Below are 22,319 nucleotides of genomic sequence, written 5' to 3'. Positions count from 1 at the left end.
CCCTATTGCTGTGTGTTTGACTAGGTGCAAAGATGCGGGACGTAAGCTCCGCACTTTCAACTATACACATATCAGAAAAGTAACAGTCAGTCATCTTGTTAGGTTCATAGGATGACACAAAGTCCTTGTGACTACAAGTATTAATGGCTGACTGTCCTGCTTGTGGTCAGTAATTCAGTACTGGGGACGACTACTCCTGGACGTTTGTGATGTTGGACTTGCTCGTTTAACAGATGTAAAGTTCTGTTCAGATTGGCGATAAAAGAAGAAAGGAAGACTAGTCATTTAAAATGTCTTTTTTAGCTGAATGACTTGTTTAATCATTTTATTTAGATTTTTAGTTGCTGCAAAAATTACCTTCTTTATGAGGGAAACCTAATAGTTAAAAAAAAAGAATTGTTGATCACAGCATTCAATGCACCAAATAGTCTAACAATATTTCGGTTTCAATTCTCGTGTGTTCTGAACAAAGAATGGATTGAGTTCTTCCAAATATTTATTGCACATTTTACATGATGTTTAACATTATGTAGGCATAAAGAACAGGCAACGACACATCAAAAGGAAACCTCGATGTACTTTCCTGATGTAAATCTAATAAACGCTTAGTAATTTCTGAGTTTAAGGTCAAGGGAGAGGCTCGACATTGTCAAATGAATATCTTTCTTTCACCTCTGAGGTTCAAAGGAAATTAACGCTTTTATGGCATTTAAGAGCTTTAGAAAACTATGATGCACAGCGAAATCAATCAGTTCAAGTTACTAGCACATACACACTCAATTTTCCTTTTTATACAAGCTTTAGAAAAGATGCTTTCTCTGTTAGCACCTTGTAGGGTTTGGCATTGGTTATAAGCTTAAATGGCAGATTTATAAGCTTTGAGAGGCTTAAACCTTTATGTTTGGGCCTTGAAAGTATGGATGAAATTGATAGAAGATGGTCAGTTGAAAATTTGGACACAAGGTCGCTTGGTTTTCCGTTTGAAAGAAGCCTGGTGCGTAAGGACCGAAACGGTGACGATATACTTAGAAGCTGGGATGAAGGTGGCCTCAAGGAAGATGCCAGACCTGTGAAACTGTTGATGCGTAAGATTGGAGAATTGGGTAGACCAACAAACCTAGGTGCCCGATGGTGTGGCTCTTCTGACGAAACAATGGACATGAAGGCGATTAAGAGAACCAGGAAATATCTGATGACAAATATTGGGAACCTAAAAACGGAGAAAAATGTAAACAAAACATGAAAGGCCTAAAAGAAACTAAAACATTCTTGTTTTACTAACAAACAAAAATCAATATTAAACTATGATTTTTAAACTGTAGGCAGAAGAACAGTAGGACACGAATATAGATTAGAAGAAACATAATGTTACAAAAAGTAACTTTAGAGTTAATAGTAAATTCCTGCCAGGGGCAGTTATGAACTGTTTGTTTTTGAATTTCACGCAAAGTTATACGAGGACTATGTGTACTAGTTGTTCCTAATTTAAAGGTGTAAGACTAGAGGGAAGGAAGTCTGACATCACCACTCACCGCAAACTCTTGGGCTACTCTTTTACCAACGATTTCTTGGATTAACCATCACATTATAATGTTCCCACGGCTGAAAGAGCGAGAATGTTGGGTGTGACTGGGATTCGAACCCGCGACCCAACGAGTCGAGCGTTCTAACCACCTGACCATACCGAGCCAGTTATAAAGTTAGAGGGAAACTACAAATGAATCTGGCCATCGGTATAACTAATTATGTACACTTTTCTCACATTTCTATTTATAAAGATTATCATTTCATGACTGATCCTTAACCATGTGACGTTTCTATAATTTCATCACTGATCCTCAACCATATGACGTTTATATAATTTCATCACTGATCCTTAACCATATGACGTTTCTATAATTTCATCACTGATCCTTAACCATGTGACGTTTCTATAATTTCATCACTGATCCTTAACCATATGACGTTTCTATAATTTCATCACTGATCCTTAACCATGTGACGTTTCTATAATTTCATCACTGATCCTTAACCATATGACGTTTCTATAATTTCATCACTGATCCTTAACCATATGACGTTTCTATAATTTCATCACTGATCCTTAACCATATGACGTTTCTATAATTTCATCACTGATCCTTAACCATGTGACGTTTCTATAATTTCATCACTGATCCTTAACCATATGACGTTTCTATAATTTCATCACTGATCCTTAACCATGTAACGTTTCTATAATTTCATCACTGATCCTTAACCATATGACGTTTCTATAATTTCATCACTGATCCTTAACCATATGACGTTTCTATAATTTCATCACTGATCCTTAACCATGTGACGTTTCTATAATTTCATCACTGATCCTTAACCATATGACGTTTCTATAATTTCATCACTGATCCTTAACCATATGACGTTTCTATAATTTCATCACTGATCCTTAACCATGTGACGTTTCTATAATTTCATCACTGATCCTTAACCATGTTGACGTTTCTATAATTTCATCACTGATCCTTAACCATGTGACGTTTCTATAATTTCATCACTGATCCTTAACCATATGACGTTTCTATAATTTCATCACTGATCCTTAACCATATGACGTTTCTGCAGCAGCTTCTTTGTCAACAAAAAGTGCACAAACGAAAAACAAAAGTACAAACAACGAATAAAGAAAAGGTTTTCAACTGAGTTCGATATTTTAAACTTGAACGGTGCTTAACCAAATATCTGAGTGACATAAGAAGGTCAGGTCCTCCAGGGTTCAAGGACAGCCGTTCCTAATTTTAAGATACTAATCATAAAGTAAAACGTACAGTCAGTAGCACCCATTACCACGAAGGGGTTGTCAAGTTTTAACTTAAAAGACGAGGTGCACTTTCTTTTATATTGCACCCACAGCTGAAAATGTAGGATACATTTAGCACGTTGTGACGTTAACCATGGACGCTGGGATCTGCAACCAGGCTTACCAACCACTAGGCCAGACCCAAATATTTCTTTTAAAACCAAAATCACGGTTCGATAACAAAATCAAAAACATATAACCGTTAATCGGAATAACCAATCATCCACTGTATGCCCAAAGGTTCCATTTCTCAACACAAGATCCCAAAAACATTTCTTATCTTGACTGAACCCCGGCCCCCAATGCATCTTTAGATACTGAGAACCTTAACAGTGTTGTGTAGTCTTAGAAACACTGACATAACCTGAGAGGGTCATGCCGAGGTCTTCTCAAGGGTGTTTGTAAATTTTATGGCATAAATACAATGGTAACATTTCATGGATCTTAGTCCTTTCAGGTTTAGTTGTGCTTATTTAGTCTTCTCTGCAACCAATAACTGGTACAAAACAGCACAACAAAAATTAGACCTAAATAATTTTTAACCAATACGAAACTTTCCAATGCTAGACTTAGTTAATTATTGTTTTCTCATTACTTTATGCATCTGCTAAACATTTCGGGACATCCAACGGAGGAATCAGGACACCAAGGATCCCTCATGAATCCAAACTGAAAACTCTTCGCTTCCATTTTTCACGAATGTTAAGTAGAAACTGTTCGATAAAGAAGTTAGAAAACTTAGAGCAAACTGAAGATAAAATTAGGAAAAGGAAAGTAAAAATTAAGATTGCAAAATACTGTGATTAATTGTATATTACCTGAGGTAATGTGGTATAGGTAAAACTGGATCCATTCAGAGGTTATATATTTGATGATGAAATACAAAAACAAATAAAAACATTTAAAGTATAGAAAGTTTACAATATATAATACAATGTTTCGCAATCCCAAGATTCGTGGTTGTTGTCTTGAGACATTACTTATTGTTAGAAACACTTAAGCACTCTAGGTCTACACGTGTTATTCTGCCTTACGGATAGCCTGCTTTATGGGTTTCTACATGACCTAAAGATCTAACCGGATTTCCTTTGTTGGTCAGCACGTTTAGTTTAAAACGACGATAGGAGTTGCCATAGAAATTATTGGCTAGTTAGCCTTGCTTTTATACTGGGAAAAACTACAGAAAGCCTGTCAGAAGGAACGTTGCAGAACCATTTAGCGAAATGGGACGTTATAAAAAAGCTAAATGGATTTGCTGAAAGAAATCTTCCCTTCTCAATGGATCAACGAGAACTCTTTAGGCTTATAACGCTAACAACTGGGTCTTGATACCCGTGGCGGACATTGCATAGATAACCTAATGTACAACTTTATACTTAGCAACGAAACAAACAAACAAAACTAAAGAGAAATTCTACCTTACTATTGTTGTGGCTTTTATTGAGATTATATTGATTATGGAAAGAAAGTAGACATGATGTAATTACATGTTTAAAATGTCCCACGATAAGTCTACTATTTCTATTCATCGAGATGGACAAAGAAGGTAGCCCAGAAAATTACATCAACAGGGGTTATGGAAAGACTTTTTAATGTGGTTATAGGGTAGTTGGATGAGAATAAGCAAAAGGTAGTTATTAAATGAGTGCAGACAGGTTGGACCTGGTGGAGTACCTCTGACTGTCAGTGCTTTGGCCTTGGAATATTATTATTTAAATTAATGATAACCATAGGGACACAGTTATTAAAGATGACATTACAACAGGCCGGCATGGCCAGGTGGGTTAAGGCGTGCGACTCGTAATCTGAGGGTTGCGGGTTCGCATCCCCGTCGCACCAAACATGCTCGCCTTTTCAGCCGTGGGGGCGTTATAATGTAATGGTCAATCCCACTATTCGTTGGTAAAAGAGTAGCCCAAGAGTTGGCGGTGGGTGGTGATGACTCGCTGCCTTCCCTCTAGTCTTACACTGCTAAATTAGGGACGGCTAGTGCAGATAACCCTCGAGTAGCTTTGCGCGAAATTCAGAAAAGATTTCAAAAAACATTAAATGATTAGTCATTTCTATTTGTAGTGAAGATGTTGAGGTACTAGAAAATGACACACATCAGCGGGTAAATTGGACAAATATTTGGCATATTACCTTTGTATTGTCATAATTAAGAGTACATAGTTTTCATAGATGGAAACTCATTCAGTAGCGTGGCTGAATAAAAACGATTTTAGCGCAGTTGTGGATAAGTCACTCAATGCATCTAACCAGTGTTCTGCTGATAGCTAGTACTAAATCTAACAGAGCGTTTGGTTGTATTTATAAACGTACTGATCAAAGTCCAAAGGAGGAAAATATCTTTAATTACTTGTACAAGTTACAAGTAATATCTCACTGTGAAAGAATGTTAATTTATACGAAAGTGTTAGAGGGGGACCACTGGATGATTCGGGGGTTTAAGGATTAATTTATGGGAACTGTTTAAGTTTTTTTAGCTAATTTTATCTTGACAAAAAAGGGTAAAGGTTGAAATTATCTAAGTTTGCAAGATTATCCGGATGACCGATAGGATAAAAACTCTGATTTCTTTCTGCTATATTTTGAATCAAATAAAAAGAAAGGACACAATTTTAAGATTTGAAAATGACAGGCTGAATTCCAGTCAAGACGGACTTTTGTTGCTTTTTAATAAGATTATTGGCTTAGACAATCGAATGTGTCAATAGCAGTAAAGGCTAATACTGTACAGAGCTTTTATAGTAGAATCTAAAGCCTCCCAGAAAAAAAGGTAGGTTAAAATGCTTATTTTACTCAAAAATAGGTATGAAAGAAAATCCTCGAAAGACCAAATGGTCTTGTCTGTCATGGCTGTTGGTTAAGATACACGACCTGCCAACTCTTTCAGTCGTTATAACGTAAATTCAACTCTTCTTTGGTAAAGTGTAACCCATGAATTGGCGGTGGGTGGTGTTGGTAGATTAAGTGCCTTCCTTTTCTTCTGTTGCTTCTAAATTAGGGATGGTTAACGCAGGTAGCCATCGAATAGTTTTGTGTGAAATTCAAGAAACAAACAAACAAGTCAAACGATCTTTATTTGTCTACGTGTTATAGGTCTGGCATGACCAGGTAGTTAGGGCGCTCGACTCGCAATATGAGAGTCGCGGATTCGAATCCCTCTCACAAAACATGTTCATCTTTTGAACCGTAGGAAGCGTTATAAAGTTACGGTCAACCCCACTATTCGTTGATAAAAAGAGTAGCCCATCCTGTAGGCCATAACAAGCTTCAAGTATAAGAACCTATGACTGAAAGTAAAGAAATCTATAATAGTGTGCCAATCATGACAGGTAAAGATAAGCGAAAAATAGCGTTTAAAAATGAAGTTTATCTGATTTATACCAGTGCCGACGAGGCATTTCGCTCAGAACCAAAAGTTATGTTAGTCAAGTTACAGCAAGCAAAGATAGAAATTTGGTATTTGGAACATTGTGTTAACCTTCGAAAGACTTTAAGGACTATTCAGTTCGGTTTTCGATTATTTTTATTTTACAAAAGATCTCATTGGAATTTTCAAGGGTGGGGTAGGATATTTGAGGCCACAAACCATCTTTATATCGTATTTATTTACATGTTTATGGTATTTTCGGGCATAGTGAAAAGTACAATGAGTTTAACACAAATTCAAAGTAGATAGAAATAAAAGTTTTTAAACATTTCGGGTTTTTTTTCAGAATCCCAAAGATTATTTTGGTGCTTGTAAGATATCAACTTGGATTTTGTTTACATTGAATTAAGTAATTGTAATAATGGATTAACAGCTGTAATATTTCTACACATTGTGTCATCTGCGTTCTCTTCACTGGAGAGAATCAAACCATGGTATGTACGGACAAAGTATGAAGAGAAAAATAAACATTTGGAAAAATGTTTTTATTGAAAAGTTTTGAAAAGGTTATATGAAAAAATCAACACGAAAAAGACTAAATTTGTTTAGCAGTTTGATCTAAAGAAATCCTTCAAGAAGTCGACAGAGAATAATACGGTTTGAATGCTTTAATATTTGCATCTTTATGACGTCCTAACGTTCACTGCTTACTTCCCGCATTTATTATTTGCTCTAATTGTCCGTTAGGAAGTTCATGGAAAGGGAATTTAATTTCTAATAATTTAACCTGTTCAGTGACGTAGACGAGATAACGTAGCCGATCGGTAACACAGTGCCACGGGCAAGTTAATTCGTTCTCAATAATACCTAACTTCAACGCTAGATGTCAGCATCATACATGCATTTGACCTACTTACAAATTATTTCACTTTCGATCCAACATGGCGTCACGAAAAAAGTTACAAAATAAAGAAGCATTAGAGTTGTATTATAGCAGCTGAAATACTTGGCATTCAACAGGCTCGTTACTAATAGCCAGTGGTTGATTCTCATAACAGCCGTTCTGAGATACATTTTTATTTCAAGTGCGTTTCTCGTCATCAAGAGTTCATAACAGATTATAAATGTAGGAGGAGAAACGCTTGAAAACAAGTAAGTAAGATACTTAAGAAACGTCCTAAAATAACAACAGAACATTTAATAGTTTTGCAAATGTACGTCTTACATTTAAATGTTTGCAGAGCATGGAGAGAGATAATTATTCTCCCTTGCAATTTGATAAACTTACGTAGCTATATTGACATGAACCTTAATATTTCTATTGTAAAACCTGTTATAGTCATAATAACAACATTTTATGTCGAGTGACAAATATGATGTAATCATGATAAGACACTTTTATGTCAGTTGCTAAGTCTGTTGTACTTATAGTAAGAGTGATTGGTTTAACTTTCATTACCAAGAACAGGATCGAACCTATAACCTAGATACTGCTCAAAAGTATTGGCCTCTGACCATTTCCGCCGTTAAAAACGATATAACAATTCCTGTTTAAAAATGGAACAAACAAACGAGTTAGATAACATACGACAAATGCATATCAATGAAACACGATATTTAAGATAATAATATACGATAAATACCTATCAATGAAACACGACATTTAAGATGATAATATACGATGAATACCTATCAATGAAACACGACATTTAAGATGATAATATACGATGAATACCTATCAATAAAACACGACATTTAAGATGATAATATACAAAGGTGTTCCTTTGTATTAGTTTATTTTGGGCTTACGTTGTTGTATAAGTAAGGATTCTTTAATTTTGCGTCTGATTAGGTCTGTTTTTTCATTTAGTATTTGAGTGTTTTCTATAGATGATCTGTTATACAAGAAGCACGTGGACTATCACGTGATAGGTGATCTGTGTAACGGACCGGTTCGTCCATTAGAGAATGTGGTTCCCAAACAATACAATTAGCTTTTATATTAATAAAACATGATATATTGTTAAAATAAAATATATATAAGTAACTCTCATGAGAACCTCTGTGACAAAAATCAAAACCCACAAACCATATTCTACCCCATTACTCCCAATTTATGGGATATGTATTATACTTATGTAATGACTGCAACGTTTTGACCATTTAGTTAGGTCATCGTGAGACATAAAAAAATTAGACTCGATGCTACATACATTAGAAACCATGGTGTTAGAACCTTCATCTGTCTCCTGTTTAAAAAGCTGTGCACACAGACAAAGCTCAACATTCACTTTTAAAATGCCAATAGAACAGACACGAATTGCACTGACGTCATATTGTATTTCACAAGTAGGATATTCTACAACAAACTGTTAGTAAGTAATTATACTATCGCTCACGTTTCAAAATGTGACGTAACATAAATAATAAAAATGTATATTTACTGTGTGTTACTGTTGAGTAGCTCTTAGCATGAGTGAAATATTCAACAATTTATTTTCACAGTCGTTATAAATAGTTCAGAGATTTAGATCTGTGTGAAACACAATTAACTTTCTTTAACATCGTGAAGTAATTTAAAATTTTCCCGTTAAAAGGTAGTAAAAAATGTTCTAATCGCGTGGAATAATAAAAACAATAACAATAATACTATTAGCAGTCTAAAACCAGTATCATTAGAAAATAAAATTGAAAACATTTATATTTTTAAATAAATATTCTACTTACAAAGCTACTCTCAGAATATCCTTTTACCGAAAAAGTTGCTTATATAACAAATTTAGTATATATTGTTTATTCGTTTGTTTTGAATTTCGTGTAAAGCTACAGGAGGGCTATCTGCGCTAGCCGTCCCTAATTTAGCAGTTAGGAAGGCAGCTAGTCATCACCACCCGCCGCCAACTCTTGGGCTACTCTTTTACCAACGAATAGTGGGACTGACCGTCATATTATAACGCATCCGTGGCTGAAAGGGCGACCATATTTGGTGCGACCTGGATTCGCCCCTCGGATTACAACTCGAACGCTTGACCATGCCAGGTTCAATTTAGCCTATAAGAAGAGTTCGTTTATAGATGGAATTTGTTTGATTAGCAGTTAGAGGTCAGAATCACCATTACACATAAAAAGGAATCCTGCTTGAGATAGTGTCCAGTTTCTCAGAATGGCTGATATGGGTATGAATTAATACTTTCATTGATAAGAAGAGAACAACGTTAAGAAAGAACTGAAGATGACCTAGGAAGGCCAAAACGTTGTTAATACTTTCATTGATAAGAAGAGAACAACGTTAAGAAAGAACTGAAGATGACCTAGGAAGGCCAAAACGTTGTTCTCTCTTTATCAACAAAAGTGTTAATACCTATACCAGTCGTTCTGAGATACATTTTTGTTTCAAATGGGTTTCTCGTCATCAAGAGTGTCCAGTTTCGTAATCTATGCCTTCGAATTGTCCAATTGGATGGACTTAAAAGGATGCCACGTGTCATGATAAATGTTTTAAATCCTATTTCGTCTCCTCCACTGATAGTTTTTCCAAAACAGTTGTAATATTGTAGGTTAACCTCATTATGATTGTTACTTCAGTCTTTAATTTGTTGTTCCTAATTTTTCGTTATTTTTCATAAACTGTAGTCTATAAATGCAACGATATCCCTGAGTTGAGCCAACGTCAAGTGTTTGGAGACGTAAAACACATAATCTCTTCAAACTGGTATGTCAACTTGGGTCAATGAGTTCACTTTGTGTACGCCCCCTTGTGAATATAAATAGTAACAACGATAATAATTCTCTAGACGTACTAGGAAGCTCAAACTATTATCGGACGCGAAATAACAACTCACGTGTTGTGGTTTTTGTTTGTTTTCCATCAGGAGATCAAAGAATACCGACTACAGTGCATCTCCTGTCTTATCATAAAACAAAAACAGTTTATCATAAAAATGTAACAAATCAATATTATACGACGTCACTAGGAGGCGGACAGAACGAACATCACCAACATTATATTCTACAGGAAATTAAAAGATGAAACCTAAAAACACATTGTAAGATAAAACAAATAAGAAGATTACACGTAATATTAGGTTTCTTGAAATGTTTGATATCTGATATTAAGATTATAGGGTGGAAGATAATTATTAGCAAAGATATGTTGGTTAAAGGAATATAACACAATCAACGTATACAGTATTCGTAAAGGAATATAACGCAACCAATGCACACAGTATTCATAAAGTAATATAACACAACCAATGTATACAGTATTCATAAAGGAATATAACACAACCAATGTATACAGTATTCATAAAGTAATATAACACAACCAATGTATACAGTATTCATAAAGGAATATAACACAACCAATGTATACAGTATTCATAAAGGAATATAACACAGCCAATGCACACAGTATTCATAAAGTAATATAACACAACCAATACATACAGTATTCATAAAGGAATATAACACAGCCAATGTATACAGTATTCATAAAGGAATAAAACGCAACCAATATATACAGTATTCGTAAAGGAAGATAACACAGCCAATGTATACAGTATTCATAAAGGAATATAACACAACCAATGCATATAGTATTCGTAAAGGAATATAACTCAGCTAATGCATTTAGTATTCATAAAGTAATATAACACAACAAGTGTATACAGTATTCGTAAAGGAATGTAACTCAGCCAATGCATACAGTATTCATAAAGGAATATAGCACAACCAATGCATGTAGTATTCGTAAAGGAATATAACTCAGTTAATGCACACAGTATTCATAAAGTAATATAACACAACCAATGTATACAGTATTCATAAAGGAATATAACACAGCCAATGTATACAGTATTCATAAAAAAAAATATAACACAAGAAGTGTATACAATATTCGTAAAGGAATATAGCACAACCAATGCATGTAGTATTCATAAAGGAATAAAACGCAACCAATGTATACAGTATTCGTAAAGGAATATAACACAGCCAATGTATGCAGTATTCGTAAAGGAATATAACACAACCAATGCATACAGTAGTCAAAAAGGTATATGACACAACCAATGCATACAGTATTCATAAAGGAATATAACACAATCAATACATACAGTATTCATATAGGAGTATAACACAACCAATGCATACAGCATTCATAAAGAAATATAACACAACTAATGTATACAATACTGACAAAGAAATCTAACACTACATAATGCAACCAATGTATAAAATAGTGACATGAAGGCTAACGGATAACCAAAGACGTGATAATCTTTTCTGGAGTGAGAATTATATAAATATATGTATTTTAACAACTTGGAACGGATTATGATTACTTAGAGTTAGTTTCATGCGAGGAGTTAATCTTGACCTTACTGGTTGACAGCTCCTACGCTATTGATTAGTTTGTAGAATCATAAAACGTTAATAACTGCATACATCACATGTACCTCTCTCTCCTGGTGTTTAAAATAAGAAACAAATAAAGTCAGTAACGTTTTTGAATTAACCACATAAATTCTGTTCAGTTTAATACACCATAACAGGGTACAACACATAGCAACGTGATATTACATCATCTGACTGGGTGCCTTCAGCAGATCTTATCAGTGACGTCGTACCCAATTTCAGTTGACTGTCCTATGGCAAGCCTAAACCCTGTTAAGATAATCCTTTCTTTACGTGTTACCAAGTTTCTTAAAACCTCTCCAGGTACAAATTATTTCAGGACTTCACATCTGTCAAAATTTCAACCCTTTACCTGCATCAAGATGGGGGCCAAAAAGGATCTGAAGTGGTTCTGAACCATTCTAAATATTTCAAACTGAAAGAGATGTCATGATGATAAGATGAGAAAGTCACAAAGGAACCTTAGCTTGTCTTTGTAGATCAAACAAACTGGAGTTCAAAATGTAGGACTAATGTGTTCACTCTACCCTTTATAATGATTGTCAGTTTCCAGATTTTGAAAGTCTAAGATTCTACCTGCATGAAACACTTACAATACGATAACTGACTGAATATCTCAACAGTGCATAAGATCTCTTAACCAATCATTGACAAGTCACAAGATCTCTTAACCAATCACTATTAGTACTTAAAATATATTAACCAATCACTGACAATGTACAACAAGTGTTCTTAGGTCGATTCTAACTTAGCATGTGGTGTAAAATAAATTCTGTTTGGTTTGGAAGAGGAGTTTAAGGCTATATTATTAAGTATATGCTATTTCCTATCTGTAAACGTGTTGGAAATATAATACATAAGATCACTTACTATATTATTAAGTATATGCTATTTCCTATCTGTAAACGTGTTGGAAATATAATACATAAGGTCACTTACTATATTATTAAGTATATGCTATTTCCTATCTGTAAACGTGTTGGAAATATAATACATAAGATCACTTACTATATTATTAAGTATATGCTATTTCCTATCTGTAAACGTGTTGGAAATATAATACATAAGGTCACTTACTATATTATTAAGTATATGCTATTTCCTATCTGTAAACATGTTGGAAATATAATACATAAGGTCACTTACTATATTATTAAGTATATGTTATTTCCTATCTGTAAACGTGTTGGAAATATAATACATAAGGTCACTTACTATATTATTAAGTATATGCTATTTCCTATCTGTAAACGTGTTGGAAATATAATACATAAGGTCACTTACTATATTATCGAAATGAATTATCAAACACGATATTAATTTCAGACTAGTCATATAATAAATAACACTAGAATATTAAACCGCAACTAATTATTTTAATACGGTCACTTATTTAAAGACTGAACATTTGACTAATGTTAAATTATTTAGTAATTTTAGAGTAAGTTTAGAAATAGCTTTGGGAATAATGACTTCCTTTACTTAGTTTGAAGGAAAACGTTAACATAGTAGTAACTTCATGGAAAACAAGTAAAAAAAATCATAATTAAATTATTGTAATAACCCAATAAACTTCTTCAGGTGTGAGTATGAAATTATCATAAATAATAATAATTCCGATTTAAAGGTAAACTTGTGCGATAAACATTAAACTACTATTTTTATTTGGTGTTCAGCAAAATATTCTGTTTGTTTAACGCGTAATACCGAGCGCGAGAAGTAAACTTCCTGAAGCACTTGAACAATGTCGAGAACATACTTCGTGAATAAAAAGAAACCAAAACTCACCGAGTATTTTCTACTGTCGGCATAGTGGTGTCCTCTTCTTTCTTATAGTTGGATTGGACTGTGTTCTACGTTCGTATTAGCTACGCTGCTACTCAATTTTGTTTACTGTATTACCAGTCAGTTCGCTCTTCCTTTTAAGGTCTCGAGCTGCTGACGTCAGAAACTTTAAGCAGAAGGTGGCGTCAAGCCTCTGGATGCCAGATTTATATTAACCTTGAACGTACCTTCGGTAAATGTCCGCCAACTGGGTTGCTAAACAACAGTTCAAAACTTTGATTTATCAATTGGACTTAGAAGTCTAGAAATAAAACAACTCACAAACAAAAAAACATTGCTATTAAAGAAGGCGAATATCCGAGTCCAATCATCGACCAATGTTCTGATTGGTTGTTTGGAAAGATATACTAACTCGTTGCTGTTTTTTGCGACACGTTTCAGGTGAGTTGCCACTGTAACGACACCCTTTGCTTCTCAAAGTAGGCCACATAAGTGGAATTTGGTTCCCCCTGTATCCTGTGAACTGAGCCCCTGGTCTCGAAAATAATACCCATTACACTTCTTTAATGTGTGTACTACCAGAGGGCCCATTCTCCAAATCTCCAGTTGGTGTCTTGAAAAAATCAAATTGATAACCATGATTGAAATCATGTTGAAACGCTGAAAATTCCCGCGCCTATGGGCTCGAACCCCGTCTTTTTTAAATACCTAACAACTTCTCTGTGTATGATGTCTAAGTATTGATAGGAGGTTTAATTATTAAAAATTCCGGAGAGACTTTCTAGATAGGAAATTATGTTATTATAACTTTTGAACAGGCCTTCTAGATGTGATATTAAACTATTACAATCTCTGGACAGAAGATTACATTGTTATAACACTTTGACATCAGTTATTTTTACACATAAAAGTATTGTAGTATATACAGCCTCTAATGCTCACATTAATTTCGTCTTTAGGTACTTATATTTCACTGTTGATTGCCTTATTCCAGTTGTTTTACCTTTTTTGGATACTTCAATGACGTATGTTTTCTCGATATGCACACAAAATTACGTTACAGATTTTTTTGTGCCTTCGCTGGATTCGCTATACACATTATTTTTACCAACGTTAAGTATATTTGTGATCCATGTTATTAGAATGTTATAAAATTAATTCATAGTTAGTACAATTAAATACCGTTAACGTCGCTACTAGTCTTTTTTTTTCTCATCTGTCAGTTTTGATTTTAAATTAATGAAACACTTCATATCTCTGTTTAATTCAATAGAAACACATCGAAACAAGTTAAATACAAAATAATCATTTTTTTTAAAAACTTGTCAAATCTACCATGTGTTATCATTACAAGTTGATTTTCCAAATTAGAATCATCTTTTGATCACTAAATTAATACAAAGAAAATCTAAAAATGTCAGCCAGGTGTTAATCATGTTGTTGTCTTTTTTGCGGTTTCATATAAAAATATTTAATTTCAATTTTTTTACTTCATCTGTCGATTATTCGAAAATGAAAGACAGAAACAAAATCCAACAATTTCGAAACTAATTAAATTCGATATTTTGTAACCTATAAAATCAAATTTAGTATATCAGGGATTTTAATAACAACTTATAAGCGATTGTTAACAGATCATAGTGATCCCAGAACAGCACATTTTATCACATCCATCGTTAAAACTGAACGTTTACAAAATATACCACAGTTACACCCGGAAATATTTCGTTTATCTAAGCCAGTGTTTGAAATGAACGTACACAGAAAAGACTACAATAACCAGGGAGAGGGTTACGTGGCTGTCTGGCCTTGTTCTATGACTATGGCATTGATCCTATTACTAGAGCAGCATATAAATCAGAATAAACTTGTCACCCATCAAAACGTACTCAGAACGGACACGTGAGTAAAATTGTTTGTCAGAATAAAAATAATCACTTGACGACACGAAAAACTCCTTCTGGAAAGAAACAGTTGAACGAACTTTAAAAGATGTGTCAAATTTAGAGAAGTGGTAACACAAACATTTTAAACACACATCTGGAAGATAAAATAAGAATAAAATATTCATAATGTTATGATTGTTAACGTTACTTATCCCTACCAGATCAGAAGCATTTCTAATAATCTTGTATTTTATCAAAATCTTTGATTTAAAATAAATGACAGTTCGATCGTAACTTATAACTTAATGATGTTGATTTTAAATAAGGAATAGATTAGCAAATATAATATCATAATTCAATATATACAAGAAAAATTAAGTCTATATTAATTAGAATGCATTAACTCATAATTTAGGTTCTTTACTGCTAGCGACATTTTCAGCCATAAACCTAGTAATATCTCATCATGTCCGACCAGTTTAAGAAATTTAGGCTAGTGTTAATTACACTAGTAATATTGCAACATAAGGTTAATTTCTGTAAAGCAAAATAACATTAACATTTCAAACGCTTTAAGCATCACAGTCAGTAAATCTACAAAAGTTGTATCTTAATTGAATATTTACAAAATAAGTAAAACCAATTCTTCCATTTTATGATCTGTTCATGGCTTCTGGTTAAAAGTTGACACATTATATGTGGGTCTCTGTGTAATTTTCCCAAACAATGGCAAGATATCAAGGAAGCCCATGTTCTGAAGATTATTAGTTAATTAATTCGACATAAAAGATGAATGATTCAGAACTTGTTACGGTTCGTGTTTGGAAGTGGGATATAGTGCTTTCGGTAGCCGAAATATAGAAAAAATATAAATGATGTTGTATTTTTTTATTTTTGACATATGCACATATATATAACAAACTAACTTGTAAATAAAAATAGCTCATTCAATTCTGAAATACAAAAATTATACTTTAAATCAACGTAAAAAAGTCTTTATGAGTAGAGTGTGTGAGCAATTTAACCTACTCTAACCTACACAAGGCTTAACGAGATACCGTGAGTGTGTGTGTTTTCTTATAGCAAAGCCACATCAGACTATCTGCTGAGCCCACCGAGGGGAATCGAACCCCCTGATTTTAGCGTTGTAAATCCGTAGACTTACCGCTGTAATAGCGGGAGGCCGAGAAAGGGTAAGGAATACAGGAAGTTAAACTATGACAATTAGTCGATAGGGCTATTAACAAACATGAAAGGTAAGCCTAACAAGTTGTTAATAAATAAAAAGGTATCCACAGTTAATGGTGTTAACCCTAATTTATAAAACTAATGAATCGTGCTTTAGTACGTGATGAGTTGTTGTATAATTTTTAACGGTTAGTTATTCATGTTTAATAGTTGGCGCGTCAGTACTGTAAATCCAAGGATTGGTGGTTCTTGAAGGCCCGGCATGGCCAGGTGGATTAAGGCGTTCGACTCGTAATCCGAGGGTCGCGGGTTCGAATTTCGGTCGCACCAAACATGCTCGCCCTTTCAGCCGCGGATGCGTTATAATATTACGATCAATCCCACTATTTGTTGGTAAAAGAATAACCCAAGAGTTGGTGGTGGGTGGTGATGATTTGCTGCCTTTCCTCTAGTCTTACACTGCTAAATTAGGAACGGCTAGTGCAGATAGTTCTTGTGTAGCTTTCACTAAATTTAAAAAAAAATATATTTAAAAATCGTGGTTCTTGTCTTAGCGTCACAAAAAGACGCGTCTTGTGGCTATAGAAGTACTATATTGGTAATGGTAAAATTCCACTATTTGGTAAAATAAGATTAGCCCTAAAAATTTTTAAGGGTGCCCTTTTGAATAGTTACGTTCCTTCTGGACTATCAGTTTGAAATTAAGAACGACCTATGCTAAGATAAACGTCTCTCTAAGATTTCATAAAAATCGTCAAACAACCATAACAGCTAAAGAGAAGTGACTCTAACGCCCTCTACATACTACAATTTATCAGTAATTTACTTATAAAAAGCAAACATAAAATATCTAAAAATTACGATAGTTTTGAACTGGTTTTGTCATTTTGTAAAAAAACAACAACAACAAAAAAAACATTCGCATATGTGGTAGAACAAACAGTGTTGAACTTACCACAACGTGAATTAGGTGCTGTTAACGGACGGAATAGTGTAAGGTTGAAAGATTCTATTATGTGTAACTACTTGTGAAAAGTAAATATTGTAATATAATCTACCTGGAATATTGTAGTAAGAAATGAAACATGCATAACTTTGACATTAGATAAGCTTTTCTATTGATAAATTTAAGCTTGAACGTTTAATTAAAGATATTTATATCCGAATGTTCAGTCAATAATTAGACGATAAAACGTGATGTAATCAAATGTTAAACTGTAATGTAATCCTCAACCTGTAATTAGACGGTAAAACGATGAAATCAAACGTTAAACTGTAATGTAATCCTCAACCTGTAATTAGACGGTAAAACATGATGAAATCAAACGTTAAACTGTAATGTAATCCTCAACCTGTAATCAGACGTTAAACTGTAATGTAATCCTCAACCTGTAATCACACAATAAACTGTAATGTAATCCTCAACCTGTAATTAGACGGTAAAACATGATGAAATCAAACGTTAAACTGTAATGTAATCCTCAACCTGTAATCAGACGTTAAACTGTAATGTAATCCTCAACCTGTAATCAGACAATTAACTGTAATGTAATCCTCAACCTGTAATCAGACAATAAACTGTAATATAATCCTCAACCTGTAATCAGACAATAAACTGTAATGTAATCCTCAACCTGTAATCAGACAATAAACTGTAATGTAATCCTCAACCTGTAATCAGACAATGAAATGTGGTGTAATCCTAAACCTGTATTCAGACAATAAAATGTGGTGTAATCCTAAACCTGTATTCAGACAATAAAATGTGGTGTAATCCTCAACTTGTAATTAGACAATAAAACGTGATGTAATCAGACGTTAAACTGTAATGTAATCCTCAACCTATAATCAGAAGATAAAACATGATGTATTCTTCAACCCACAATCAGACTGTAAAACATAACGTATTCCTTAAACCACGATTACATGAAAAATATGACGAAATCTTCAATTCATAATCAGACGATGAAGCGTGACGTAATCCTGAATCCATAATTAGACGATAAAAATGTCATGTAATCCTTAACCTGTAATCAGGCCTTAATCAAAACTGAGCATCAACTTCAATAACACATATCGTATGATGTGATTGTTTCCCTTGATTTGTTTTGAGGTATATCTTATAACACACACATAGGTTGTCACCATACAAAAGTTTATTATTTATGACAATACATTTTTACATTTCTTAACCCCAGTTAGTAGTGATGTCAAATGGAAGGTTTAGGAATACGATTTTTTATCGAGCACTTGAAATCATAGAGACATCCTTTTTTTGTTATCAACAGATGGCGTACTAGTAGGTAACGTGTTAAACCACACTTCATTGAACACATTGGTGATATTTCTGCTCCACTTCGGTAACGTGTTTGGAGGAATAGATTGAGTGCGATATGCCTCACAAAGCACTGAAATTATTCAAAATTTGGACTGAACTTGAAATAGACGCGGAACTTCTACAATTATGTAACACCCTAAACTGAAAGGGACCGAGCGATAAACACAAACAACACGTTTTAAAGATGTGTCAGAACTTTTCAGGGGTCCACCAAAATAGAGGAAACGTCTGAGGTTTATTTAACTTTCAAAACCCGTTTTATTTACACTAGACTTGGAAAATTATAAGGAGACAAATCGAGAACTGATTTGTCGACATTGTATATAATTACATTGCTTTATTTTTGATTTAGTTCAATCTTCACTGTGATTTAGTTAACTTTTTTAATGATGTGTGGCCTAGTGGTTAACTTGTCCACACTAACGACCTGCTGCAGAGAAAAAACGCTCTGTATTTCGGGATCGTGAGTGTGCTATAAGAGTAGCAATCAAATCCAATTATTCGGTCAGATAAAGGAAGCCCGAATGTTGATAATGGGTGTTGTTAGTTAGCTCCCTCTAGCTTATCAGTTCAAAATTAAAGATGCTTATGCGAAAATAACCGTTCGAAGAAATTTCTGAAATAAACTTGTTTTTGTATTCTATTAAAATCTGATTAAAACAAATAAACTTAGTAATAGACGGTAAACCATGGTTGCTATAGCAACCTAGCCGACTGCAGTAACTTAAGTTACTTTAGTTATCTTCCGAAAGTTATGATAATGATGAGCAAACGATAATACAGTTTTACAGTTTAACACATTTCAATATGTCTCAGATCCAGATCTCGACAAACATGTAAACGCATTCCAAATATGTTGTTGTTTTCAAATTGAATTTGTTAATTTAAAAGAAATAATTAAAATGTGTATTATAAAGACACCAACATTTTAGTTTGATTTTTAAAACACAAGCACAGTTAGCCCATTGTGTAGCTTTGTGCTAAATTCCAAACAAACAAACAAACAAACCCTCTATCTATCTATCCAGATTTAAAAGAGGAAATTACTTAAAAACTAAGTGGACCCTGAGGGTTCACTCCTGAGTATAATTAGTTATCCATGTGCGTGCATGCATCTTTTTATGAAGCAATCTAGCAAAAAAACCACAGAGTGGTTCCTTATATAACAACTTCTAACATTAGTAAAGCCAGCGTGTTTTTGTCAAAATGCATTCCAACATCGGCTTTTATATCATGTTACTTAACAACAAAGGTATATAGGTTATACTTTTATGCTAAAATCTAGAATATATCAATCTAATATCCCATGTTATTCGCTAGTAATTAAATAAATTATATATTTCAGGTTTTAACATATTATTTCATTGAATGAAACAGATCTGACAATTTCAGTATCACAGGCTCCCAGTGTGTTTGTATTTCCTACATGCTCGGAACGTGTTTCTCAATCTTGAGAGTTTCTGTTGTTTCTTTTCTTAAAGTGTGATTATGCTGACACAAGTTATTTCTCGAAACTTCTTCTTGTGTCCTCTGTTGAATAAACAGTATATTTATTGGTTTAGAAAATTCGCTCAGAGCCCCACGAAGAGCACTATCTCCCCTATTTTGAACCAAAAGGAAGCTAGTCAACAGCACCTACCGCCGTTTTTCAGGATGTCTAAATCGAATAGGGAAGATATAATTGAAACTTTCATGACGTACCCATGGCTCTAACAGGAGAAGGGCGATATTTTGGCAACGGGACGTGAATCGTAAACCTTCGGATTTATATTCTAGCACTAGTCCTCGCTAGGTTTAAATAATGGTCTTGTCATATCTCAAGAAAACTAACTTATAATATAACTATTATAAATATTTAATGTGAATAATTTCAAATTATAGAAATTATTCTTTAATATTTTGAAATTAGCAGTCTTATTTAAAAAATTACCCAATTAACACAGTTTGAAAGTCTAACCAAAGTTTGAAACTCAGAAACCTAATCAGAACATGAAAGTCAGACGTCTAACCAAAGTTTGAAACTCAGAAACTTAATCAGAACATGAAAGTCAGACGTCTAACCAAAGTTTGAAACTCAGAAACCTAATCAGAACATGAAAGTCAGACGTCTAACCATAGTTTGAAACTCAGAAACTTAATCAGAACATAAAAGTCAGACGTCTAACCAAAGTTTGAAACTCAGAAACTTAATCAGAACATAAAAGTCAGACGTGTAACCAAAGTTTGAAACTCAGAAACTTAATCAGAACATAAAAGTCAGACGTCTAACCAAAGTTTGAAACTCAGAAACTTAATCAGAACATAAAAGTCAGACGTCTAACCAAAGTTTGAAACTCAGAAACTTAATCAGAACATGAAAGTCAGACGTCTAACCAAAGTTTGAAAGTTTTATTGTTTAAATCAGCGTTCTGAGAATAACTTGAAACTCAAATGGTTAACTTTGACGTCTACACCCATTTAATTTTAACTCGAAGCTTAGTCATTTCAAACTCCTATAGAATTGAGGTTAACATCAAGTAAGACATATTACAACATCTAAGGCAATCAGACATTGGCAGTTTCTAAAGACAGCACACAACTGTGAAGGCTTCCAGACTATTCAAAACACTCGAAAAATCACTACACGTATCTAGTGACTAGGTCACTTTTGTCACATCCTGTTATCCTCAAAATTTAGTATGACTTTATTCTATTTCTTCCTTACAATAATTCATTGCATAGTCTAGTTTGCTCGACATTTATTTTACGATATAGTAGATACAGTGAACTAAAGGAAATGATGTATTATATGACTGAAATTAGTAGTAGAATATTTCAACAAACGTAAACATCAAAATAAATAAAAATGTTAAACTAATATAGATTTATGTACTGTCTAGTGGCTTGAAAAATCCAATAGAAAAAAAAAAGTACCTCAAATTAGTGTTAGTTCGTCAGGCCTCGCTTGTTAAGGACATAAGGTTCTGTTCAATAGGCAACTGACCAACCTCACAAGTATAATCCCAGCACGTGACATTGGTACACGCCGTTGGTTTTGTACGTCAAAGTTGGCTGAATAAAAAGACAGATTCAGTTATCGGCTCGACAAACTGTTTCTTCTTCAAATCTGATGTATTTCAGGATCCGGGAAGTTGAAATATTTCACAGACGTGCATAACCTCCACCGATCTCCCCGGTGAATTTGGGTTTCAATTCCCACTGTAGGCAAAGCAAACAAATGGTGTCTTTTTTTTTTCTTTCATTGTACTCGTAAGATCGTTACCATTTTTAAAGTTTTTTTACGCCATTTTAATTTCATTACACAAGTCTGTATTTGTGTGTGTGTTGATAAAATAAGATAACCCGAATCTCCCTGTTTTCCTCCGACTGAACCGTTTTAGTAGAAGTAAACTTTATCGAATTTTATTTTTTATAATGTTTTGTGGCATTATCTGACAAATGTAAAGTTGTGCACGTTCGAGGAAGTGCCAAACA

At 33.8% G+C, this 22,319-nt stretch overlaps 1 protein-coding gene across 1 annotated transcript; it reads right to left on the bottom strand.

Annotated features, from left to right (window-relative positions):
• Window positions 1-335: 335 nt before the first annotated feature.
• On the bottom strand, window positions 336-21,902 carry LOC143237080 (uncharacterized). The gene is made up of 3 exons (XM_076475931.1): window positions 21,759-21,902; window positions 13,437-13,688; window positions 336-1,210 (listed from the first exon to the last, which is right to left on the bottom strand). Exons 2-3 carry the CDS (start codon window positions 13,457-13,459, stop codon window positions 790-792), a joined length of 444 nt encoding a protein of 147 aa, XP_076332046.1. The 5' UTR covers window positions 13,460-13,688; window positions 21,759-21,902; the 3' UTR covers window positions 336-789.
• Window positions 21,903-22,319: the final 417 nt, after the last annotated feature.

This window comes from Tachypleus tridentatus, chromosome 13 (assembly GCF_004210375.1).
Source record: "Tachypleus tridentatus isolate NWPU-2018 chromosome 13, ASM421037v1, whole genome shotgun sequence".
Taxonomy (NCBI): Eukaryota; Metazoa; Arthropoda; class Merostomata; order Xiphosura; family Limulidae; genus Tachypleus; species Tachypleus tridentatus.
The sequence above is the reverse complement of the archived record's forward strand: the minus strand, read 5'-3'. Positions and strand labels throughout refer to the sequence as shown.